The 25,358-nt window shown below is 45.5% G+C and overlaps 5 protein-coding genes across 5 annotated transcripts; 3 read left to right on the top strand and 2 right to left on the bottom strand.

Moving 5' to 3' along the window:
- Window positions 1-603: 603 nt before the first annotated feature.
- On the bottom strand, window positions 604-3,442 carry LOC128718874 (ATP-binding cassette sub-family B member 6). The gene is made up of 4 exons (XM_053812490.1): window positions 2,230-3,442; window positions 1,987-2,162; window positions 1,642-1,847; window positions 604-1,552 (listed from the first exon to the last, which is right to left on the bottom strand). Exons 1-4 carry the CDS (start codon window positions 3,440-3,442, stop codon window positions 604-606), a joined length of 2,544 nt encoding a protein of 847 aa, XP_053668465.1.
- Window positions 3,443-5,612: 2,170 nt separating this feature from the next.
- Window positions 5,613-6,177, top strand: LOC128709063 (uncharacterized). Its single transcript, XM_053804049.1, has 2 exons — window positions 5,613-5,687; window positions 5,746-6,177. The coding sequence occupies exons 1-2, from the start codon at window positions 5,613-5,615 to the stop codon at window positions 6,175-6,177; spliced, it is 507 nt and encodes a 168-aa protein (XP_053660024.1).
- A 171-nt stretch (window positions 6,178-6,348) lies between these two features.
- On the bottom strand, window positions 6,349-6,780 carry LOC128707298 (mitochondrial import inner membrane translocase subunit Tim13-like). Its single transcript, XM_053802250.1, has 3 exons — window positions 6,679-6,780; window positions 6,527-6,595; window positions 6,349-6,447 (listed from the first exon to the last, which is right to left on the bottom strand). The coding sequence occupies exons 1-3, from the start codon at window positions 6,778-6,780 to the stop codon at window positions 6,349-6,351; spliced, it is 270 nt and encodes an 89-aa protein (XP_053658225.1).
- Window positions 6,781-7,345: 565 nt separating this feature from the next.
- LOC128708529 (selenocysteine insertion sequence-binding protein 2) lies at window positions 7,346-8,707 on the top strand. Its single transcript, XM_053803508.1, has 2 exons — window positions 7,346-8,190; window positions 8,260-8,707. The coding sequence occupies exons 1-2, from the start codon at window positions 7,346-7,348 to the stop codon at window positions 8,705-8,707; spliced, it is 1,293 nt and encodes a 430-aa protein (XP_053659483.1).
- A 1,350-nt stretch (window positions 8,708-10,057) lies between these two features.
- On the top strand, window positions 10,058-11,774 carry LOC128715187 (gustatory receptor for bitter taste 66a-like). Its single transcript, XM_053810073.1, has 3 exons — window positions 10,058-10,283; window positions 10,345-11,522; window positions 11,604-11,774. Exons 1-3 carry the CDS (start codon window positions 10,058-10,060, stop codon window positions 11,772-11,774), a joined length of 1,575 nt encoding a protein of 524 aa, XP_053666048.1.
- Window positions 11,775-25,358: the final 13,584 nt, after the last annotated feature.

Below are 25,358 nucleotides of genomic sequence, written 5' to 3'. Positions count from 1 at the left end.
TCCTCTCGCGATGGGCTTAGTGTTATGAAGAAATACTTAACGCTCGGTTCAACGAACAGCTAGAGGCTTCACTAGCAGACAACATCATGCTACTGCCACCTACCATTTACAAAACCCAAATGGCCATAGGTCGATGACGGAAGAGGTGCAGCACTAGGTCATGAATTCAGGTATGGTATAGTGGACCGTTGCTTTGTGGTTAAACAATTTGGTATTATCTACCCCATATACAAGAAATGAGATACGCTAGAGTGCAGAACGTACACAGTAAGTCGCGAACGTATACAGTAAGTGGATCAATTAACAAAACATTAATGTACAATCAACTATCGTCATGTATGACCAGTACTGGTTCATTTGTTGTTATATTTTTATTATTTCGATGATTTTCATACCAGTTAATGAATTACTTAGAAACAAACATTACAGTAATTTTGCACATAATTGTGAACAACTGTTTTAAAATGGGTTTTCTGGCATCGATTTCCCTACTTGAGGTTTGCACATTAAACTATCACATTTTACGTTTTCTTCCTGTTTGAATCGTTTGCAGTATGGACCTTGCCATGAATAGTTTTAACACCACTGTTCCTATCATCGGCCTCAATGATGATGATGATGATTCGGTGGTGCTATTGCAGGCAATTTGTTCGGTGTTCCATTTGCTGCTTGGACATTTGCATCTACCATTCCATCATCAGTATCGTTAGGCCCTAGTTCTAGATTTTTCAACTGTTGATTCCACATGTCCGCGTAAACTCCGTTCTGCTCGAGCAGCATCTCATGCCGTCCCCTCTCAACAATCGAGCCTTCCTTCAGCACAATGATCTCATCCGCATGAATGATCGTCGATAGTCGATGAGCAATGATGATCGTTGTCCGATTGGCACATACCTTTGCCAATGCCGTTTGGATGTTGCGTTCCGTTTGTGTGTCCAGTGCGCTCGTGGCCTCGTCCAGCAGTACGATCGCCGGCGATTTAAGGATCGTTCGAGCGATTGCTACACGTTGTTTTTCACCGCCACTTAAGCGCAGCCCACGTTCACCCACCTGCGTTTCGTACTGTTCTGAGAATGTTAAAATCCTTTCGTGTATGTCCGCACTTCTGGCCGCCATTATAACATCTGCATCTGGGGCACCGACACGGCCGTACTGAATGTTGTACTTGATCGTATTATTAAACAGTACCGTATCCTGCGGCACAACACCAATCGCCTGACGCAAAGAAGCTTGGCGCACGATTTTAATATTCTGCCCATCGACCGATATTGAGCCGCTATTGACGTCGTAGAATCGGAAAAGTAGTCGCATGATCGTACTTTTGCCCGCGCCTGATGGACCGACAATGGCTACAGTTTTTCCTCCCGGTACGCTGAAGCTAACATTACGCAAGACAAGACGTTCCGCATTGTAGCCAAACGTAACATCATTGAACTCTATTCTGCCACGTGCTACTGCCAATCCCGGTGCTGATGGTGCGTCCAGTACTTCCTGCTCTTCGCGCATCAGATCAAACATGTTCTCCATGTCGACGAAGTTCTTTTGGATTGCGCTGTGAAATAAATACAAAATGTATGTCAGGTAATATTTTGTACAAATAAAAAAACAACATTTGAATTCCAATATTCCAATGCTACTAACCGGTAGAATGTACCGAACCAATTAAGCGGTACATAGAGCTGAATTATATAGCTGGCAAACAGTACATAGTCACCAACAGTCAATCCCTCCTCGTATACGACGAGATACGCACATAGCATCGACCCAGCAAGCAAGCCACCACAAACAATTATATTTTGCATCGTATTGAGGATGTTTAAAGTGATAATCGACCGCCATTCTTCGTCCTGCAATAAAACAAAACGCATTCAATAAACATATCATTTACGGTTTCTAAAAATACATGTTGCGTAGAGTTGCTATTCAACAGCAATCAACACTCTTTTAGTAGTACATATGATATGGCTGCTGATAAGAAACACTTACCTGGAACTTGAGAATTGCGTCCCGGTAACAAGAAACTTCATACTGCTCAGCTCCGTAGTACTTAACCGTCTCAAAGTTCAGCAGTGAATCGACGCTTCGTGCCTTCTGCTGATTATCGGCCAAATTCATTCGGCGTTGGAATTTCGTGCGCCATTCCGTTACCATAATTGTGGCCACTAGAATTGAATGAACATGTTTTGTAGATGTTTGTTTTGTGCGCGTTCAATAACAGCTCGTACTTACCGATGTACAATGACATGGTGAGGAATACGATAAATCCAAACCACCAGTTGAATGCCGTAATGAAGAACACGACAGCGATCAAAATGTCCACTATTGTCGGAGCGATCGAAAACAGAATGTAATTCAGCAAGTTGTTAATGCTATCCGTGCCACGGTCCATAACACGCAGAACTTCGCCCGTTTTGCGGTTCAGATGCCACCGCAGCGATAAACTGTGCAGATGGCGAAACAGTTCGAGTTCAATTTCGCGCGTCGTGTACTGCTGAATGCGGATCCACAGGAAGCTGCGCAGATTGTTGAGCAGTCCCATCGATCCGGTACCACCACCCTGGAGAAACTTGAAACCCACGTACAGCAGAATCCAATCCCAGCGGAACGCTGCCGGCTTCTCCGTTAGACTATCGACAATCTTCTTGTTGTAAATCTGCACGTACACGTTAATTAGGCGTCCGGCAATGAGCAGCAGAAAACAGAACACGACACGAAACTGCAGCAACAGATCCGTTTTGGGCCACAAAAACGGCAACAAGGTTCGCATTTTACCCCAAGCGTTATGGAACGTGGATTGATTTTCCTGTGCCTGGTGGAGGGTTTGGTACTCTTCGGTGAACTGTGTTGATGTTATGCCGGGAGCCTTAAGACCGATCACAAATAACAACATGGTGATCGAGTACCGTGCGACGAACATTCCGAATTCCACCTTGTCTCGCAACGTCTCCAACCGGAACCATGCGTCGTGGTAGTTCAGATTGATGAATGCTATGTTCTGTACAATAAACAGCATGGTCCAGAAAATTAGCAACACCAATCCATGGCCACGTGTTGGTACTGACGGTAGCTGATAATAGCGCTCCTTTACAAGCAGCACGATCGAGTAGGGATACACGAACAGCGCTACGGCGATCGACAGGATCATGAAACCGTACACTTGTGCTCCTTCGAAGATGAAACCTTCCAGCACGAACCTTACTGCGGTGAGCACCGGCATCATGAGTAAGAGAAACAGTTGGAAACGGTACAGACGTGACTTTCGTATCCGTTGTGTATCGATCTCCGTTGAATGGCGTAGGTACATTACTAGCTGTAGTGTACCAAAAATAAGCATAAATCCTCCGATCGATCCCATTGCAACCGTATCCATGAAGCACTGTGATACGCCATGGTTGAACCAAACCACGTCCATGGACGTGTTGGTCGGACAGTAATGGATCATCCTGGCGGGGTCCACTAGGTTCTGCACAGTGATCGTCAATATATCCAATGGTCGTTGAAGCTGTAAGATGAAGAACAATAATGGATACGTTAAGAACCAGCCAGCACAGTTACCGACCTTGCCACGCGTTCACCTAGTACTGACTGTTTCATTTTAGTATTGACCGCAATCTCTTAGAGTGTCAGAATAATGTGATTAACGGAAAGAATCAAAAGCATTAGGATTACACAACGAAACCCAATAATGATAACGGCACCGGCATCTGACTCTTATCGTATTACCTACTGTTGCAACAGGTATATTGCACATACATACGGATCATGCATAAGCTGAAGATTTTTCGCTTTGCATAGGTCACGACTTGCTACGATTTTATTATCAATTGTTTAATTCCTTTACATTTCACCAAGCCGCTTCCACTTCTTGGACTTCGTGTACTAGGTTAGTATGCACACTAACAAATGATAACTGTATTCGTCATCAAAGGGGCTTCGTTCCCTGTCCTCTTCGTTTGTTGCGAAATCTCTTGCCAAAATCACAAATCATAACAGTAGGTTATGTTGTTAGAAAAACCTTACAAAGTGCCACCGTCAGAAATAGAGAATAACTGCTTCCACGGTTAAATTTTTCAAGTGCATACCCACAGGTGGCAGAATTTTGCTTATCGGTTAACGCCTATGTAAGATTACAGTTACTAGTTTCATTACTTCACGGCCAATGAATGCGCGTATTCGCCAAGATAAAGTGACATTAATCCGCATGACTAATGCGTCTGCCAAGTACAGCGATGTGCAATATGAGAGGTGCTCATTCGCATATGATCGTGTATGCAGGACATCTTTCAGTACAATTGTTTGCAAACTATTAAAATCAATAATCAACCATGGCTATAGCATTATGATTAACGTGATACAAATTTGCATTAAGCAGAGCAATTCGAAAACAGACAGGGTGGCGATAAAGTAACATTAGCTCTGCTGCCTTTGTTGACAAATCAACAAACACATGCGCCCATTAGTTTGTCGTCGCCGTTGCTGTGGTGACTTCCCTGAACGGATACGCAGTAGCATATTTGTTACATCACGGTGACGGTGCAAAGCTTTCTCCGTCGGAATTTAATTAGCAAAACTAGACTATTAGAGCAACACATGGGTCGGGTTTTTGGAAGGAAGGTTACAGTTTACCGTTTTGCATACTTACACCAAGCGATGTAAATTCCACTGAGGGAGAAGCTTTTTTATGTTTTTGTGGAGAAAAGAGCGTCTAGACCAGTGTGTTTCAGACACTAGAAATTATATTAAAGCAAACACGAACACTATACTTTCTGCACTGTGATCTTCGAAAGCTGTACTAGCTCTCTAATCAGAACATATGCTGGAATTTATATGTTTTAGTCATATTACTGACTATATGACTAACGCACTTCAGCTCCGACTGGACTGTGTGCGGAGCCGACAAATTTTACTGAATTAAAAACACCGAAACGAAAAAAAATGCAAGTGACATTTGTGTATTATTTTGCCCGACAGCTGATTGCGGTAACCCAAAGTGCAAAACGGGACATCTAAAATAGTCTAAAACCCTACAAATGTTTCCCACTTGAGGTTGTGTATTGGGAACGTTACAAATTATTTTTTAGAATAATCATTTAGAATCATTTTAGGTCATTTAGAATAATAGCTTCTACGCGTATGCATTTGTACATTTCTCCAAAATTTTCATTTTCCCGATTGCTTTCACCTCGTGACAGTTTGGAACATACCGAAGCATAAACAAATCAAAAGGTGTCACAAAAAACCAATGTTAAAATACTAGAAGATTTCCAAAAACAATTTGAAAGAAGGGAGAGAAAATAACAACAGACTCGAAAACCCACAGATCAAACAAAAATATGGACACATAAATAGGCAGGAAAAAACTAATCAACCAACGGCAAAATCAAACGCAAAACGAGAAATGGACTATCAGGTCTACTCTACAGAGGGAGTCAAACTCTGATTGTGATCCAACCTGACAGCATAGAAGGAAAACACTATCGACAGAAGAAGAAGAAAAAGCATCACAGCCGAAATAATAGCGGCAGCTTGGCGAACTGTGCTATTTGGAGAATTTTACCTCACACTGTAGTTGAGAATCTGGCCTGCTCAAATTCAATTTGAATACTGGCGAAATGGATGAAGATTTAGAGTTCCGTGACATGGTTTTGAAAAAGATGGAGGAAAATGGATCATTACTCGACATTAAGGTACGTTAAATTTCACAGGCGTTTATGATGGCAGCATAAAACTTGTATCCTTTTACAGGCTAAGCTGCGCGCCTTACTTTATGATGTTATAGAAAACGAACACGCCACCTCCATCGATCAAGTGGATGAAAGTGATCTTACTTCTAGCACGTTTGAAAAAGATTCTGGTGCACAACTGGATGCAAAAACTTTAGTTTATGAACTGTTACTTGAAACGCTAGGGTCGTTAAATCTGCAGTATACACGGAAAATCCTTCAAGCCGAATCAGGGTACCGAAATATGGCGTTGAGCCGCGAACAGTTGGCCCAACAGCTTAAACTCGATAATGCCTCCGACTCTCAGTCAGGACAACCCGTACTACTATCATTGATAAACAAGCATCGCGATGAAAACATTGCAACAGAACCTTTCTACGAAAGCAAAGATCATGCTGATACAATCACAGAGGGCTCAAAGAGTAGTGCTCAACATATGCCGGACGACCTATGAAACGAATATTCGAATACGATACCAGGGTGATTTATTAACTAACATGTGAACTCAAACATAATCCCACTGTCCTTTAAGTGTCTTAGAACAGAAAAAAGCTATTTAAACAAAGTGGTTTGCAATGGCTAAAATGTAGATTACGTTATAACACTGCAATTATCGTAAAATGCATTATCCTTTGTACTGTTCCTGCTGTAGGCGCTGAGTTAAGGCTCTCGAAACGACATTCCAAGAGTCCATAAACCTGTCCATGCACATTGCGATGCATTTCTGTAAGTACACACCGAATAGAAACATTCATTTCATTTAAAACACGCTTCTCAACAACATTTTGTTTTTCGTTACAAACCTGTTCCGAACCGTCCAAATCTTGGCCAGGCTTGCCCACGCATTTTTTGAAGCATTTTTCCGTCATTTTCTAAAATCGATATAAAACTCACATAAAACAGCGTTCTACACGAGAGCCGTCGTTCCAAAAGGCCAGCCGGCACTGCTACTTACGGTAACTAGCTCCTGAGCGTTTGCTATCGCAATCTTCTGTTTGATTGTGCTCATCAGCTCATCCTTCTGCGATGATGAAAGATTATCGAGGGAAACGTCCATGATGCGTCGAGTGTTTGAGAATAGTAGAACACAGTCTGGTGGTGAGTACCGGTGTTAAATGCGTTTGGGCAAGTGATCCCAACTATGTAAATATGTAAATATCCGAAGCAAGGTCCGGAATTTTGGGTTGTGTAATGCAAAACTGCACGCCGTTCTATCCGACCAAACTGTCACTTGAAAGTCAATGCAAAACGTCAAGCAAAAAACTGTCACAAAACTGAAGCTCAGTTCCAACGGGGCGAACTTAAAGGTGGAGTATAAATTTCGTTTTTATAATTATCTCGTTCAGTTTTGGTTATAATTGATGTTATATTAAAACTGGTCATTAAATTTAGGTTATTGTTTTAAAGTTATTGATTGTTCTGATTTTTGTTTCTTTTTTTTCGCTCATTTGTTTCGTAGTTTCGATTACACTCCATTTGACAAATGGCAAAGCTGCAAAGTGTGTACGAGCCTTCAGTCTGGAAAGGATAATGGTGAGAGGCTGAAAGTTCCAGCATCAAATCCTTGGTCGGGCAAGATGAAAAAGTGGTGCAAAACGTTTTGAACATTTGCGATAGCAATAATGAGCGGTCATTCAATGGCTGCCTCGGTGCACACCTCAGGGCCACAGACCAGCGCTACCGCCACTGGTAGCCAAGGAGCTGGTAGTGGGATGCAGTCCTCCCACCATCCCACAACACCGTTGGACGGCGAGAAACTGTCTGCCCGGAAAGCTCGCAAAGAAGCGGAACGACAGAAGAAACAGGCCAAAAAGTACGAAGAGCAACTGAAAAAGATTCGCGGTCCGAAAAGCCAAAAGTTGCAAATTATCGACGAAAGCTTTCTGGAAAAGTACCGGCACGTGCAATCGTTACCTCCCGGGCCGACACTGAAGACGAAGAAGCGATCGAAAAAGGCCCCCACCGACGTTGTGCAGATCAATCTATCGGAATGCATCCGGGAGCAGTTGGCGGTGGGCGATCGCATGGAACCAAAGCCGATAGTTCCGATCGTTCCACAGCAACCGTTGCTACTACTGCACAAAGGCAAACAACGGGAAGTGCCAAAGGAGAAGAAGCTGTCACGGCTGAAGAAGGACATTATTCGAAGCCGCACGGAAAAGGGTGCTGCAGCTGGACAACAAACCTCGGACCATGGAGGCACAGCGCCAAATTGCAGTGGCCCGGAGGAAGAAAAGAGTGCCGAAATGGTTAAAGGTGCCAATGGTGTCGTTAGTAAGCAATCGAACGAGGGAAACGCACAGCACAACGTAGTCGACTCACCATTCCTCAAAGCGATTGAACGATGCTGCATCAATGATGGATTACCACCTAGTCGTGATTCTAGCGAGTATCATAACGGGTTCCCTTCGCTGAGAGTGTCTGCCACCAAACCAACTGCGCTGAGACATTCACGAAACTTTAGACCGTAAGTAACGTCAAAGTAATTTTGCTGCACCATTTGCCTACAATTGCTCACCACTGCTATTTTTTTCAGATACTGTGACCACTTCATCTCGGACGAATTGCGCGAACTGGCGGAGGATGTGGTGGTGAAGTTGTTTAACTTTCAAACGAAAGCGTACGCCAAAAATCCCATCAAAGCCGTTGCTAATAAGCGTTTCGTGGTGGGTTTCAATGAGGTGTTGAAGCTGTTGGAGCTGCGCAAGGTGCGCCTGGTGCTGGTTGCACCGGATCTCGAGCCAAACGAAACCATCGACCAGATGGTGAGCAACGTGAAGATGCTCTGTCGCCAGAGTCAGGTACCGTACCTGTTTGCGCTGAAGCGCAGAAAGATTGGATTCCATCTGCTGAAAAAGGCACCGATCAGCTGCGTCGGAGTGCTGAGCTACGCCGGGTGTGAAGATACCGTAAAGCAGATGCTTTCCGTGGTAGAGCAAGAGCGCGAAAGTTATCGCAATTTGATGGTCGATGCACCATGTTGAGTGCGGCTTTGGTGGCATTTTTCGTTACATTCAGCTAATGTACGGATGCCCGAAGCTTGGTATTTGATTTGGAAGATAAAAACATATTCTAGTCATTCCACGGGTTGTTGCATGTAGCGCAAACTCGAGTGAAATCCACAAATAATCCATGTTCCATCCCCGTAAGAAATGCATACTCTCGTCTCTTAACTAACAACATTTCTATCATCTCCTATTTAATGTGAGTGTTATATCATCCATATACGCAGTAGCAGAGAAATGGGGGGAAAGGAGGACACAAGCCACTGATCGTTCGTGTGCGACAGGGTACAAACTTTCTACCATTACTTGACATAATAAACGTGCAATAAATTCTGTCTAGGACCTGCTGTGTCTTCTCTTTTAATCGCATATCAGTAAATGGAAACTTGTACAGAAGCAGTTATAAAGTGTAGAGCAACATTTATGCTCAGTAAATCCTACGTACAGGGCCGGTCTTCATACGGAAAGAACGGATGCCAGATCATATGCAGACCGTCCCTCCCGTACTCATCCTGCAGCTTCATAAATAAATCCAGAAATGGATGGCTAAGACCATTTGTAGTTGATGTGATATTCTGTATTTCTACCCAAAAACGGACAAACGCACTCTTTACCGTAACATGCACAACATTCCCAGTTCAATCCATACTGCCTGCTGTTCTCAATCATTCCCCACTCATTCTCCCTCTGGCGTTCATCTCTAGGATCCCACAGTTAATACAGCTAAGATAGACAACGGATAAGAATGCATCGTTGCGAATACGTAGCATTTCAGCATACATAAGCGCTTACCAGAATGAAACGAAATACGTGACCATCTTTGAAAACACACTAAGAGTAAGATTAATTACACCTGTTGGTTTTTTATCTCTTTTAGAAAACAATATGCACCAATGTTTGAAATGTCGGTTCTCTGTGGTTACAAATCGGGTATAGTAACACCACTACTAATTTATCTACTAAAATAATATTAAAATTAAAACGGCGTCATTAAGAAAGAAGCTCTAGCACCATTTTTCTACCACGTACTAATTGAGCACAATAGCACACATATTTTTTTGTTAGCGGTGGAACTGAAACAACATTACCGCATCCCCAAACATAACCATAGAATCAATTTGCTAATGACTGTACCGTCAATATTTAATGTAGTTGTCGTCCCCAGCCTGTTGATTAATGGGTGAAAAAAAACTTACCGCAACAGGCTAGGATCGTATACGACGTATAAGCGGTTGCAGCAGATGTTGCACTACCGGGAATAGGTGCAATAGGTATAGGGGAATAGAAATCTTCTCATTAGGTGTTTTCATCCTATAAAGTGTGCACAAAATGTCGGTTGTACCGGTTCGAAGCTTGCTCGATTCACAGCAAGTGTTATTTTACATTTCGTCCATCTTTGGCGTTATTCCGTATTCGCTATGGGCATTCGCGAAACGAACCGTGCTGCAGCTCTCCATCTTGGGCAATCTATGGGTGGTCTGCAGCTTGATCGTCTATACTGCTCTGTACCATGTGGCAACCACCAACTACGTGAAGGACGATTGGGGAACACAGAGTAGGCATTATTTCATTTTGGTGTTCCGTGTGCAGTTAAATATTGTTTTTAATCCCTCTAGAAACACTCACGAATGCGATTGGCATTTTCATCATCTACATGGAACCATTGATGATGGCAACTGATATGGTGGCCGCAATGGTAAATCAGAAACAGCTAATACAGTGCTTCGATCGTATTGCACGCATCGACAGTCATCTTGCCACGGAAGGAATCCTGCTCAATAGCTCCCGCTTGCGACGTACGACAATCGTCCTGTTGCTGCTGATGCTGATCTTCGAAGGGATAATCACGGTGTACAGTTTCGTGGTGTTTGAAGAGGAGTTTACCTTCTGGTCGATGATATGGTTTATAACGACCATACCGACCGCACTGAACTCGGTGTGCCGCATCTGGTATGTGATGCTTGTGTTGGCCATCCGGCAACGCTTCAACGCCATGAACGCGCACATGAATGCGATTGCACACGGCATACTGAACTACAAGGATCAGTTTGTCGGCGAACCGGATCCGGACATTACCGAGATTCCGCTAGACTATCTGGAGAAAGAAATATTCACCGTGTACACGCAGCGCCGCAAGCAATTGGCGGCTACTCCACCGAAGAAACCCATCACGCAGATTATTGCCGTGAAGCCGTACCAAGGCAAGCAACCGGTAAGTCCGCCAGTGAAAACATCGATCGTTTCGGCGAACCGTAACCGTGCCATCCAACCATGGTCGGACATGGAAGGGCTCGGGCCGGCCCAGGAGTACCTACCGAGCGATCTTCGGCTACGCGTCAAAATTGAGCAACGATTAGACAACAAGCTGATACTTATCTGCCGGACACATGACGAGCTGTGTGAAGTTGGAAAGATCGTCAACCGTATGTACAGCGTCCAGATGCTGGTCGCAATGGCGCACGGTTTTGTGGCGATAACGGCCGAGTTTTATTTTCTCTACTGTAGCCTCACAGGGCAAGAGGTTCCCATACTGTTTCGCTCAGCGGAAGTATTTCTACTAGCATTGACGTACATCACCTACACGGCGCTGAAGTGTATCGTACCGATATTTGTGTGCTGGAAGACAAAAACGGACTCCCAGCGAACGGGAATCGAGATGCATTATCTGGCGAATGTGGTCGACGAGTGTCACTGCTACGAGGTGGTCAACCATCTCTCATTGAAGTTGCTGAACCACCATTTAAATTTCAGTGCGTGTGGCTTTTTCGATCTGGACATGACAACACTATATGCGGTAGGTACTTCGTTGTTTCCTTGTGCGTTCTTGGCCAGATTTGCCCTTCTCATTGTGTCCGTGGTTTGATTCGTTCGTCAGATAACGGGTGCGATTACCAGCTACCTGATCATACTGATACAGTTCAATCTGGCAGCGATACAGAAATCCAGCAGCAACTCAACTATTGCTTCTAACGTTACCAGCACTACGGCCATTGCGGTTATTGAGGATGTAGTCAGCACTGCTCTAACAAAGTATGTTTCAAATTAATGCGACAGTTTCTCCACTTTCGACTACTAGGTATCTATCTGCTTAAACGAATAGTATACTCTCTTTTCATGTTATGGTCACTAGTCAGGATTCGTATCACACTAGACTACAGAACATTAAATAACACAAAATTTTAGTTGTGTTTTGAGCTACAGAAGCAGTTCATCCGTTGAAGAAACCGATTTTACCGAAACCCTCTCTGAGAAGACTTTCACAATATCTGATTCCAAGAGACCATTCACTTATTTAAAAAAAAAAATACTACGGAGGCGGTAAGCATGATCGAAATACATAAATTACTGACGAGGGGGTGGCTTCGAGGTTAAAGTGACGCTATTCGGTCCTATTTTTTGGCATAATTCGTACACTTTTTCCTTCTAAACAACTTTTTTGGAACCTCCACAAGACGACGTCCTAGACCTCCGCCTACTCCTCCCATTGTTAGATCCGACTTATCCGGCGCTACAGCCGCTTCGCGGTCTTGCCCTGCTGCAGGAGTTCTCTAAATCGCTCGCATCAACGCCATCACTCCATCCCAATTTGGGCCTATCACGCCTCCTCTGCGCATGTGGACGATCTAAAAGGACTTCACGGGCTGGGTCGTCCGGTGTCATTGTCATGACGTGACCAGTCCACCGGAGACTGGCGAGTCTAATCCGCTGTACGACAGTAAGTTCGCCGTACAGCTCGTCATTGTAGCGGCTCCTCTATTGTCCTTCCACACATATGAGGCCAAAAATCCTTTTGAGCATCTTCCTCTCGAACGCGGTTAAGAGGGTTTTGTTAGTTTTGTTTGGTTTTGGAGTTTTGAACGTCAGTACTGGGGCTATATAAGTTCTATATAGTCCCTTCTCCGTTCGTCGCCACAAGTGTTTTGAGTGGAGAAGTTTTTTTCAGATTGTAGTATGACCGATTGGCAGCCAGCATGCTGGCGCGTATTTCAACATCAATGCTATTATCAGTGCAGACTTTTGACCCAAGACAGGTGAAATTTTAGACGACTTCGAAAGAGCGCTCACCTATTTGTACATCACGTAGGATTTGTTAGCAGGGCTGTTGGTGAAACCACCATCAACTTGGTTTTTGCCTCATTAATCTCCAACCCGAGGTTTTCCGCCGCATGGTGAAGATCTGATCAGTGGTTGATTTTCCGTTTCGGAATCCCCTCTGATAGTTTTCAACTACCTTTTCTACGAATGGGACAAGACGATCTTGTAGTACAAGGAAGACATATTTTGTTGGATTCGACACTGTGTATGGAATATCTGTTGGAAATATTTGGGGTGTATTGGTAGCGGGATCGGTTTCACACAACAGGATCGGTCTAATATTCCATCCAGATCCAGATCCAGATTCAGATTACAGATCTCTTAAGGTTATAATGCAACTGAGAAAAAAACTGTTTCATTTGGGGATTTCAATGAATGGAGAGTGATGAGTTATTATATTTCCGCTCACTCTTACTTAACTACAGTTTCGAACACTGGCATGCCTTTGAAAGCGGTAGCAATTTTAGCCAAAAGTGAGTGAGTGAGTTATATGTCAAATAACGACTTAGTTGCTTGGGCGAAGAGCTTATGCGTGAACTATCTGGCATAAGCTCATAAGAACTCTGATCATCAACCAAACGGCAGTACGTAATGTTGTCATAAGCACTTTTATTCTTCATAGTTTTTTGCAAATAGTACATCCATGTAAGTATGCCATGTGTGTTGTATTGTTTTGTTGGTTTTGGTTTTTGTATTAATAATATTTGTTTTAGTTAGTTAGTAGCACGTGGTAGCGATTTTAGTGTTTAGTGTTGTTACTTATCCTCCTTTTGTCATTCTTTTCAGTTTTGCGAATTTTGTGTTTGTTTTTTTTTTTAATGCAAACTTTGTTAATATGCAAGTGGGCTTGCGCTCTAAAATATTTGCCTTCCCGTGGTCTACTGTCTTTGCCTGTCAAATTACACTACTCCGTCTCATTGCATTGTGATACTAATCCCCAATAGCTACATCGGTTTCGCTTATTTCGCCTGTCTGCACAGTGTGTTTGGCTTTGTCGACCGTTTGGTACCGTACGCTTTTGCGACAAGCCCACTCTGTAATATATACGTTTTTATACGTTTGATTTGATCAGTAATTGTATATTTTAGCTATAACATGCTTTTTGCAACAGTTTTTGTTTTTTGCAATATCCGTTCGGTACGTTTAAAAAAGAATCTCAAATATCTGTCAAATATCCTCCTTCTGTTTCGGGGTTTTCGATACCACGCTACTACACCTTATCTAGCCGTCCCTAGGGCCTCTACAGTAACTACCTGCCACGATAACCGTTTCGTATGGGTCTTTGAATCTTTTTCTCCTGTTTGTCGTTTTGTTCTTTCATGTGTATTTGCTTTATTTTCCTTATGCGTTCCCTAATGTCTCACCACCATCGAAAGCGAACGTAAGCATGAACATACCCTGAATATGCGAACACGGTAAGCTTTAAAGACTGCTTGAAGCTTATAATTAATGTCACCCAAGGTTGGCGACAGCAGCATACATCGAAATCATACACAAGCTACAGTTGCACTGAAACAAGGTAAATGAAATGGTCTTAATGCAATCGCATCAAGCGAAGCTCACAATTACACGCACATCACCATTTTCAATCAATAAATTGGTCACATCGTTCTGTTCTGGTTGAGGTGAGTTTATGGGAAGTTTATAGATCATCTCTTGCGAATTAACCCACCTTCCCTTCTCTGCTTTGCGAACGATAGTCATCGACTGGTGGGCTGGGGGTTGCAAAACAGATTTCCGCTAGAGAGTATCATGAGGCGGGACCTTTAAGTTTTAAAGTTCCTTGAAGCTGAACTAAATATGTATCGACTGAGCTAAGCTTCTTCAGTTATAATGTAATATTGAAGTTACTAAAACAGTTAAAACCTGCACTGGTTTTTGGTTTCCCTTTCGTCGCTTCGATTCCCTACCGATACGTTACACGCCCAGCCGACCTGCACTTTTAAGAGGCCTTCACGGCGCCGTACGCACTCGCGTGTATTGCTTCCTACACATAATTTCGTTTTGTCCGATAAGGATTACTTTCTTCGTACGTTAAGATTTGACTGCGTTCGTTGATGAACTTATATACTTATAGGTTGAATTTGTAGAAAGAGTTTTGTGTGTTGTCAAACTTTAAGTTGGCTGTTCGTAAAGAGTAGAAGAATGTGTTAAAACTTTGTTGGAACAATACACTCTACTGCTGCAAATGCTGCTTTGCGGGTTCCGTTGCTGCAAGTATTACGCTGCTCCGGCTTTTATCGATTTCTTCCAAGCGGACGGGTGTTTACTCCTTGTCCTTTTCGGCGGATTTCTGTAAAAGTGCATCATAAAACCGCATTAAATCGTCTGGCATGTAGAGTGATTTTGCACTGTGTTTGCGTATTTGCAAGCAATACGTACGCTTTGTTTTCGTTCCTTAGTTGTTTCCTTCACGTCATCAAAAGCTATTTCTCCTGTTGCATTGCGAAGAAAAAATAAACAACCCAAAAAAGGAACGATTAGCATGTTGATGAAGGTTCATGATCCGGTCGTGTTTTTTTTTTTACATGCAACGCTCAGTAACATTAAGGCAGCACGAAACGGAAATTGTAGAACCGAAAACTATGGGATGAGAAAACTAGAACCAACCGAATGAAATAATCTATAATGTAATGCCTGTGTGTGACCACAATAAATAGCTGTTGTAATAGATTGATGTAACAGTAGTCTAATTAGATCGTTTGCCTGCATAACTGTCTTCGAGCTCCATTTCCTACCAAAGAAAAAGTGAGTGGAATGGTTTTCTACAGTAAAAGGAAAGAAAGACATAAAACAAAACTAGAGCAATAGTAACGCTAACGCTTTGGGCCAATCGCCCTTTTTGCGTGGCTTCGTTTGTGTTGGTGTATGATAGGAAAACATTGTACTATTATTGTATTGCGAGGAAAATTAACACCGGTGTATAGTGGAAGCGATTTACTCTAGCAGCACTGCAACGATTAAACTGTATAAAAAGGGCAAGAAAAACACAACTGGAAAGCGATCGGAAAGTGAAAAGAAACGGAAAGGACGGAAAGAAAAATCAAAGCAAATGAAGGCGCGTCGCGTTTACTCAAAGATCAGCCGAACGACGTGAATTCTAGTACACTCGAAGGTTTGGCTGGTTTAGCCGGGCAAAATGTGCTCGGTAAGACCGCGGCCCTGAACATTCTTGTTATTAGTGAGAGCGGTTTTGACTTTGGGGGATTGTTTGGTGGGTTGGAAAAGAAAACACGCTAACCTGGAAACAGTTCTCTACTTAATAGTTCACTTTCCCCCATCTGCTGTTGAGCCACCCGGAAGCTAGTGGAGGACGCCGAGGTGCTCGATACCAACGTCACCGCGGACGACGAGAAGGATGATGCAGTTTCCGCACGAGAGGTGCGGGATGTTTGTTGCTGCTGCTGAGCTGCGTGGAAAACATCGCTGCTGCCCGTTGCCGAGGAGTAAGCGCTCATTGAAGTGGTCATTGTGGAGCTCGCATAACCGACACTGGTACCATGACCCGTTGCCATAGCCGAGGAGGCAAAGGTATCCCAGTTATCTGACGCTTGCGGACCGACCGTGTCCACCATCGTGATGGAATCGCAGCTGGTAACGCTCGACGACATCTGGGAATCGGTCTCATTCTGATAGGTAGCGTTCGTGGCCGTTGAGCTTGTTTCCAGGCTCTCGGTGCTGGTTAGAAATGCTGCATCCGGACCTGTAAGCGAATCGGCCGAAATATCCTTCTGCATCGTACGTCCACCGGCACTGATAGCCGTGTGTTGCGAGGTGGTGGTTGTCTGCACCGTGTGCTGTTGCTGATGATAGACACCGGACGCTCCGACACCACTCTCAGACAACTGGCGCGAGCCTTGTGCCGATTTGGTCGGGCTGCTGAATCCGCTCTGATTGTCACTGCTGGCCGCGAGCGATTCCAACGAGTCCCGTTTTGTGTCACTCAAGCCATGAATGCCTTGGAGCGTTATCTGGTGTGCTTGTTGCTGCAGCTTTTGTTGATGTTGCTGTGCTTCGATCGAGTCGGTACTATCGCTGCGGTACGGTTGCTGCTGCTGGGCCATGTGCTCAATGGAATCAGACTGCGACGACCTGGTGGTTGCTACCCCCGTCTTTGAGAACTCGATCGAATCGATGCTGCTGGTCATTACGTCCATATTGTTCTTGCTGTTAATTTCGAGGCTATCGCTGCTGGAGTGTGCCGATGGTAATGTGTCACGACTTACCGGTAGCTGTTTGGCTGCGGTTCTCGTACCGTCCAAACTGTCGCTGGACACGGTCAGAATATGGGAGGTGTCCTCTTCCTCAACGACCTGCCGAACTTGACCTTCGTGTGAGATTGTCGTTACCGTTGTGGTAGTGGTTGACACCGCTGTTGATGCATCGCGGTTCGATTCCGCAGTGATCTGTTGTTCTACCTTCGTGGTGATCACTTCCGATGGCGCCGCTGATCCACTGCCACCAACCACAGTAGTGGTCACGGACGAGCTACTAATAATTTGCGCACATGATCCTTCTGCTGAGTGTTGCCGTTTGGTTGCTACTCCACTACCATTAGACGGTGGGCTACGCTTGGCCCCGTTGGAACCGTTCGATTTATTTGATTCGTCCGAGCGTGAAAGCAGCAGTGCAGCCTCCTCCTTCGCTTTGATCTCTATCAGGTGAGCCTCCATGCAGGCATTCTCAAGCCCTTCGAACTCTTTCAGGCTGGACAAACTGATGTCGTCGCCGTGCACACCACGTTGCATAAACCGTCTGGTGAAGCTGCCGTTGCTCAGAGAATCTTGCGAACCCTGCTGCATTTTGCGGTTTTCTAGCGAAATTACGTGTTCCAAATTTTCGAACTCTTGTAAACTGCTCATGGAAATGTCATCATGCTCGCGAGATGCCATGCGCTTAGCCAGCATATCGTAGTCGGGTGTGCTCGAGAATGAATCCTTGATAGACCCAATGCGACTGCTTCCTACCTCGAAGTCTGTATCCTCTTCCTTGATGTCTTCAAGACGATCCTCATACGGGTAGCGGAAATTTTGTGTCTCCGCGAGCTGCATCTCTACCCAGCGTTTGCTCTCCTCCAACGGGTACCCATTGTTTAGCAGATCCATCGTAACGCCGGCTCCATCGACTTCTGCTCCACCGGTCGGAGGACTTTCTTCGAACTCGTACATCATGTCGTCTCGCATGTTAGCAGCATATATTGAACCAGCATTTGTATGCGCTGGAGCGGATTTGACGAGTATCTTCTCTACATCTTCGTCATGCTTCTTCTCGATCTTGGTATGTTTGATGGCCATGCTTTTACCTTCCGAGTCAAACTCATGAGCCTCCCGGGCGACTTCCTCCACTATCACGAACTCGTCCGATATGTCGGGTTGTTCCAACATTTCGAAGGAATCCGATCCGGCTGAATCATCCTTATCGTCGACATCGTAACCATACTTTGTAGTCGTATCGGCTAACTTTGCCTTGTACTTCTGTTCGATCAGCTCCTGGTACTGTTCCTCAGTTAACTGGTATTCCTCCTGTTTGGCATACTGGATTCCCGTCTGCTTTGCCATCGTCATACCGGAAGACGATGCGGACCTAGCTGTGGCAGTCATCGTCGATGTTGCATCACTTTTTGAAACCGTAACCACAGTTTCAGATGAAGCGACCGTTTCATGTTGCGTTGCTTCGTACATTTCGTGCTGATAAACGTCCATGTCATCTTTTCCCGGTGACAAAGGCTCGGCAAAATCGTCCGTCACGTGAATGTCCGGTATGTTGTGGGACGAGGATTCGCGATATTCCTGCAGCAGCTGACTCTTGTTTGCCATAATCCGCTGCGCTTCATCGCTTTGCTCGATCTCCGCGTGCACATCTTCCACGATCGTTTCGATGACGGACTGCGAGGGTGAGAACGAATTGCGTCGGTCCAGCTCAAAGTCCTTCTCAAACACATCGCCCGCCTTTTTGTCTTTCTTTTTCGACTGCGACACAGGCGCACGGAACGAACGGGCATACTCACTTTCGTAGCGATCGTAATCGGAATCGGAGGATTCTTCACGCGTTTCGTCCCGCTCGGAGCACGAAGGTTTCGATGCTTCCTGCGACAGTGACTCGTCCTGCGATTCGATCGAGTCTCTGTTTTCACCCATTTCTGCCATAAATTTACCTGAAATTATGGAGGTACTTTCGGTGCGCTTGTGGCCGCGCTTGCGAACCGTTTCTTCGCTTTCATCACGACCAGTCAGGTCAGTGCTCAGTTCAACGGTCTCCGTTGTGGCTTGGGTGTTGAGGAAGTTAACATCACCCTCCTTCAGCACGGTCGAGGTGAGCGTTACGTCGCCAATGTATCCCGTGGTGCCAGATGTTGTTGGAGTAACAGCGTCCAGTCCAATTTCAACGTGCGTTGGTACCGGACCGGCCGTCGTTTTTTCCGACAGGTTTTCCATGATGGTTTCCAAATTCGAAGCACTGGATAGACTGATCGATAGTATGCTGCCATCCTCCAGACTTGTACCCAGCTTGGAATCATCCGCGGGTTCCGTTTTGACGTCCTCGAGGCTGGTCGCCTGCATGGCTTCAACCAAATCGCGGGCCGTACCAATGCTCGAACTGAGCAGTTTTTCCTCCTGCAGCTGCATCATCTCCGCAGAGATCCTTGCTTCACGTTGCTCGCCAAAATGAACGCTTTCTTCGGGCATGGAATCACTCTTAAGCTCGGCAAAGTCCATCTCATGGGAACGTTTCATCGCTATCGGGATGCTGCTAGCAGCAGACGAAATTTCCTCCTTGTCATCCAAGAGCAACATTTTATCTCGCAGATCATCTTCCGAATCGTCGTGTATCAGTGCAGCATCCGAAGAATCAAAGTCCACATCCATGGTAGATGGAACGAGTGTTTCTGTGGCCTCCGATTCGATGCTAGCTAGGTTGCCGGAACTTTCCGAGTCAAAACTCTTCATGCTATCGTGCGAGCTTACCGGGTAGGAGTGCAGTGTGCTAACAGCACTGTGGTATTCCGTCCCAATGGAGGTCGGGACAATCGAGTGATCTAACGCTGTCTCGTACTCCGACGATGCATACGGTAATACTTGCTCAATATCGGACGAAACCGGTCTGCTACTATCCGTGTGCTCGAAACTCTGGTAATGGCTTTCGCCCGAGCTGTCCACATCGGTTGCCGACCATCGGCTGCCCTTGGAGTGCACCGCATGGGGACCGTGTCGCAGGCGGGCCGACAATTCCAGCTGCGAACTATCGGACGAACCAGCTGTTGGAACTTCGTCTATTTTAATTGGTGGTCCGACCACCGCTGGCCTCGGCTCAGAATCGGACAGACCACCTTCGCTAACGATCGTGGTGGTGGTAATAGCTGCAGATGTTGCCGTTGAAACTGCGACCGCTTCCTCCTGATTAGTTTCATAAATCGGATCCTGAACGTAGCGCGTCGATGGGAGAATCTTAAACTCGAACTCCGACGGTGATTGCTTGATTGGTGTACCGTCCGTAACGGCCTCAATCAATTCTTCCTGCACTGCGTCCAGTGATTCCTTGACCTCTTCGAGCGTTTTAGCGATGGTTATCTCGTCGATCGTCATGTGTGAGTATTGCTCGGTGGTCGTATCGAGAATTGTCGCTTCCCCTTGCTCTGATTGTGCTGGTTTCGTAACCGGTTGGGCGGTTACTGTTACGGGAGAATGCACCACAAGCGGCTTGCCGGAAGTTCTCGAGCTAATGTCTAGCTCCTTCAGCGAATCTAGCGTAAAGCCATCCTCTAACTTGATCTGCTGTTGATACATTTCCATCGCTTCCCGTCGCGAATCGTCATCGGTGCCCTGCGAGTCCTGCGAGAAGGTATAACCGCCGTTGTCGAACGCATAGTCTGATCGCTTCTCGGTGGTTGAACGGGTAATGATGTCGCTACTGCATTCGCCGATAAAGAATTTCGCCCCGGTGGAAATGTCCTCCTCGCTGGTGACCATCTCACTCGAATCCTTCTGTGCCACGTTCGATAAATCGTCGGATGTGATCGATCCCTGACGCAGACGCTCCGAATCAACGGAGTGGGCAGGCACAGGTTCCGGATACTGTTCGATGGAATCTTGGTGATCAAACGACTCCAGAAGGCTCGACCGAGTAACCGTATCCGTGCGGGAAGATATACTGGTACGTGGTTTCGGTACGGGCTGTCCTTCAAAGCTTGACGAATCGCTTGGCTTTTCCTGCTCGGTTGACGTGACAGAGGACGAATGTTCCTGCCTCGAACCAGCCGCGATAGTTGTGACATGCTCTTTCCTTTCGAAATCGGTGGCAGAAGCAGCAGTGTTAGCAGCTGTGATGGTAGTAGTAGTTGCAGCGATAGCAGCAGTGGTCTGTCCGCTAGCGAAAGCTTCAGAAACATCGCTAACAGAGGTAGCTTCTATTGTTTTAGATTCAATGCGAGATGTTGTCGGGGGTATGTTATTTTCTGTTTGTAGTTGCAAATCTGTTTCTGTTAATAAAAGAGGAAATAAAAGCGAGGTGAAAAAAGCGTGTTAAGGTTTGCTTTCATTTGTTGTTTGAAGGTTTCATTATTTGTCACTGGCTGAAAGCGCAGCAATGGCGCAGGCATGGCTTGAAAGCGTTGACCGAAATGTCCGAGAAACATTCCCAACCGGGCGTCATGGGTGTTCGGTTTTCAGTGTTATCGCTTCATACACACTATCCTTTCTGGGTGTTCGTTTGTTTGTGTGTGTGTATGAGTGTGTGTGTGTGTGTTTGAGAGACAAAAAATATTATACTAGTTCCAACTAGACAGAAACTACCGTTTAGTCGTACAATTTTTTGGCTTCATTACAGGTGTGAAGTTTCTGATTCTGATCCGATATATAAGAATTTTTGCTGGGTGCGTTATACAAAGGTAGTTAAGTTGTTAATAAACAATACATTGCACAATAGCATCGCTCGCCACCGCTTGGGAAATCAAAGAAAAGTATAACGAAAACTAAAATGCGAAATCACGGTCCTGAATCGTGGAATCGGGAAATGTCGGGAGGTGAAATATTCGGGTGAGTATCGCATAACAGTTTGCAAAGCATTGTGATGTGCAGCGAAGAATTCTTCATCAAACACTCGTCGTCAGTAGGATGAACTGGAGCATTCGGATGATAAAATGCATAATGATAAGGGACAGTGTATTGAAAATGGAGCTCCCGTTCGTTCCAACTGTTAGTTAGTCCTGATTACGTTCTCGTTATTGCACAAAGTACCAGAGAGAAGGTAAGGCAAGCTGGTTTATAGTAAAGAATAGTACAGTGATGTAATGTGGAACATAAGTCAATCGAGCCCTTCGCTTGTTAAAATGAAACTCAACGGAAGAGACGAAAAGTTAATGGCAAACAAGAATCCGAATGAAACATTTTGCGAACACGCGTGTAAGAAACCAGGAGTGAACGAACTACAGCCTGATCCGATTGGATGCACCACAGTGCCCAAATGGTAACATATGCATGGTAGTCTGTTCGCCAGCTCGCCAGTCGCAAACGCGCTAACGCTTAAACCGTGCACTGCTTCACTTCATCTACCTTGCAGATCGTTGTCGGGCGTGCTGGAACCGAAATCTCCAGTTGTCATGGATACGCTCTCGTCCCAGCTCAATTTGGAGTATTCGCTCTGCAGCATTGACACCTCGTCTTTAATCTGCGAGATCGCATCATCGTACTCTTGATTTTTATCGAGCAGCACTTCCGGGCCAAGGTCCGACGAAAGGCGCGCATACTTGCGATCGATTTTTTTAGCCCTTCGTGCAGCATCGTCCTGGTCTACGGGGGCTTTGCCCTCGAGCGGACGTCCACCGTCCGTAGGTTTATTGTCATTGTCTGCACGGCTAACGGCCGAGCAAACGCCACCGTCAATCAGTAGGTCACTTTCAAACTTAACACCGCTACTATCCTCAACTTCATCATCATCCTCATCATGATCGCGATCTTCCTCAGCAATGTCTTGCTGCATGGTAGGGAGTGCAATCGGCTGCCCATCGGCACCGGTAGCGGTCCCTCCGAAGGTGGTACCAAGCAGCAATGCGTCATATTCGGGATTGCTCATGTTATCATCGAACGATTTGCCGGACATGGATTCGATGGTAGGCGATTTCACTACCGCATCCCCATCGGTAGACGACAGGATATCGCTACGGATCGCGTACTGTTCACTTTCGGACGGTGGCTGCAGATCTCGATCGATCGTCATCGGACCCGGCTGCGAGCTGTTGACGATCGATACACTCTGTTCCAGCACATCGTCGATCAGCCGGGCTGCCTCCGACTTTACCAGCTCTAGATACTCATCGCCTGCAATGAGAGAAAAAGATCGGTATTGAAAGGGAAGCGGCAGCAGCAGCAGCAGCAGCAGCAGCAAATAGCTCCATATTGCTAACTGGAGCCGCTCGGTTGGAAAGCCATTTGCCCTATAGAAAGGCTGCACCATAGCCGCAGCAAATGATTGATACCCAAAATGTGTGAGTATGATGTTACCATGATGGGAGTGCTCTCGAATGATAAATGATGGAATGATGGACCGATTGTTTGGTGTAGTAAGAAAACCAATTGGGACTGATTTCGCATTTTAGTCAGCGGTTTCGAATTTGTGGAGTACACATTTTGCACAATTCATAATGTGTACCCCCCCGAGTAGGTTGACGTAATGTGCAACTATGTTTGGATCTTTAAATTAGCATTTCGACGGAACCTTTCGCCTTAATATTGAACCGTATTAGTGAGATGGGTTTTTGGTGTTCGTTCAATAAATTTTTGTAGTTACAAATGTCGTACAACACTGTGGAACAGAAAGCGCAAATGAAAATGCAACGCATCAGCAACGCAACACCACGGGGCAGACCAATCGAACCAACGCCGATACACCGTCACCAGAATCAGATTTCATACCTTTGCAGACTAATATTTGCATCAATAAAACATTGTGTTTTTTTGTGTACTGGATTGTTGCATTGTTCTTTTTTTTGGTGTAAGGAGGGTGGTTTTGTAGATGGTGCTTGATCAGCTGTGACTCTGATTCGTGTGTGTATTTCTGTGTAGGTGTATTGTATGTATGTGTGACAATTTATCATTGTAGTTGATGGATGGTAGCTGTAGTGGGGGCAGTTTGCATGTGTTTCTTGTGCTAATGTGAGAACGCGTGCTGCTTGCACAAGTAGCGGAGCGTAAGCGCAAATTGCAAGGATCACGCACAAGCGCAGTAGAAGACACGGGGCAAACCGAGACAAAGTTCGACAGTACCGCGCACTGAACCGTTGCGATGTGAGCCACCAGATCACAATACTAACCTTCGAATCTGGTCGACGTCTGTAATGCATGGTCGTGTTCGGTGTACGTATCTGGAATACACAGATGGGAGAGAAGAGAGCAACAAAAGCACAATGATCAAACACACCGCACTTTGGCACAGACGCTCCGCAAGGATCTCGTTTGCACTTGATAGTGGAGGGACCAAGATGAACAAGGAACGGAAGGCAAGGAGCTGGGAGTACACTTACTGCAGAAACATTCAATACCGGGCAAGAATGCGATACACTAAGGTGTTTCGAAATGTATGAAGAGGCTGTGTGGCACAGTAGATGTGTGTATATAGAGATGAATGTTTCAACAGATTGGCACAACAGTGTTGCAGGACGCAGTGTGTGTTACAGTATGTACAGGAGTTTGAATGCAGGTGAATGATGGGTTGAAAAATAAAGAGAGTAGTTCATCTAGACTAGCTACGTCGCACAGCACTATGCATGGGGTGGGGGTGCAGCGCATAAGGTGTACAGTGCAAACAGAAGCTAATACCAAGAACACTATCCAAAGCGTACGCATTACCTCATGTACGGTTGCTTGCCTTAAACATGAAAGAAACCACGAGAATCAGAACGCTACGCGGTCAACTAAATTAAGGTAACCGGAATCTGCAAACACAAAACCCGATCGGGCAAGTGAGAAGCAAGATCTAGCAAGCGTTGGCTTTCGTTTCAAGCTAAATAAAAGCTACCAAAACGGTAGTGTCTTTTGCTTACACCACGTACAAACAATCAAGCAACGTAAAACAAAACTAAAAACTAAAACACAAAACCATTGCCCTACCGTTCCCTTCGCTTCTTATAGGTCGACCTGCTGTAGCTGTAACGGTACGGAAAGATGTTCGAAATTAATCGTCATGTGGCAGCGCATCTACTGGATCTTCGTCCAGAAACTCAACGTCCGTTGGTATCTCCTGGCCATCGTTCACAGGTGCACGCTTCATATCCTGTCGATACCTCAACGGTGGACCAACGATCGCGTCGTGAATTTCACAGCTACCACTTTCGTCTAGGGCGCGCCGCAACTCAAAGGGCGTCGCGGTTTGAGCGCGTGAGATACTTTCCTGGTCTGCGGTTCCAAGCTTCGCTGCATCTTCCTCATCCGAGGCACCCTGTATTTCCTCACAGTCCGTGTGACAGTTGGCAGCGTCCGGGGTGGGCGACATTTTGCGTATGGTCGGTGCCGGCGGGTGCATATCGTTCGGACAACCACCGCCC

Source organism: Anopheles marshallii, chromosome 2, assembly GCF_943734725.1.
Source record: "Anopheles marshallii chromosome 2, idAnoMarsDA_429_01, whole genome shotgun sequence".
NCBI classification, from domain to species: Eukaryota; Metazoa; Arthropoda; class Insecta; order Diptera; family Culicidae; genus Anopheles; species Anopheles marshallii.
Note: the sequence above shows the minus strand (reverse complement) of the source record. Positions and strands in the feature narration are given on the sequence as shown.

Excerpts from the sequence above, each read along its gene's own strand:
- LOC128718874 (XM_053812490.1), bottom strand. The coding sequence starts at position 3,442 with ATGATCCATTACTGTCCGACCAACACGTCCATGGACGTGGTTTGGTTC. Across the intron at positions 1,848-1,986 it reads ACGCAATTCTCAAGTTCCAG|GACGAAGAATGGCGGTCGAT; the intron begins GTAAGTGTTTCT and ends GTTTTATTGCAG. Across the intron at positions 1,553-1,641 it reads TGGTTCGGTACATTCTACCG|CGCAATCCAAAAGAACTTCG; the intron begins GTTAGTAGCATT and ends TTTATTTCACAG.
- LOC128709063 (XM_053804049.1), top strand. The coding sequence starts at position 5,613 with ATGGATGAAGATTTAGAGTTCCGTGACATGGTTTTGAAAAAGATGGAG. Across the intron at positions 5,688-5,745 it reads GATCATTACTCGACATTAAG|GCTAAGCTGCGCGCCTTACT; the intron begins GTACGTTAAATT and ends ATCCTTTTACAG.
- LOC128707298 (XM_053802250.1), bottom strand. The coding sequence starts at position 6,780 with ATGGACGTTTCCCTCGATAATCTTTCATCATCGCAGAAGGATGAGCTG. Across the intron at positions 6,596-6,678 it reads ACGCTCAGGAGCTAGTTACC|AAAATGACGGAAAAATGCTT; the intron begins GTAAGTAGCAGT and ends TATCGATTTTAG. Across the intron at positions 6,448-6,526 it reads ATTTGGACGGTTCGGAACAG|AAATGCATCGCAATGTGCAT; the intron begins GTTTGTAACGAA and ends GTGTACTTACAG.
- LOC128708529 (XM_053803508.1), top strand. The coding sequence starts at position 7,346 with ATGAGCGGTCATTCAATGGCTGCCTCGGTGCACACCTCAGGGCCACAG. Across the intron at positions 8,191-8,259 it reads CATTCACGAAACTTTAGACC|ATACTGTGACCACTTCATCT; the intron begins GTAAGTAACGTC and ends TATTTTTTTCAG.
- LOC128715187 (XM_053810073.1), top strand. The coding sequence starts at position 10,058 with ATGTCGGTTGTACCGGTTCGAAGCTTGCTCGATTCACAGCAAGTGTTA. Across the intron at positions 10,284-10,344 it reads GGACGATTGGGGAACACAGA|AAACACTCACGAATGCGATT; the intron begins GTAGGCATTATT and ends TAATCCCTCTAG. Across the intron at positions 11,523-11,603 it reads ACATGACAACACTATATGCG|ATAACGGGTGCGATTACCAG; the intron begins GTAGGTACTTCG and ends TTCGTTCGTCAG.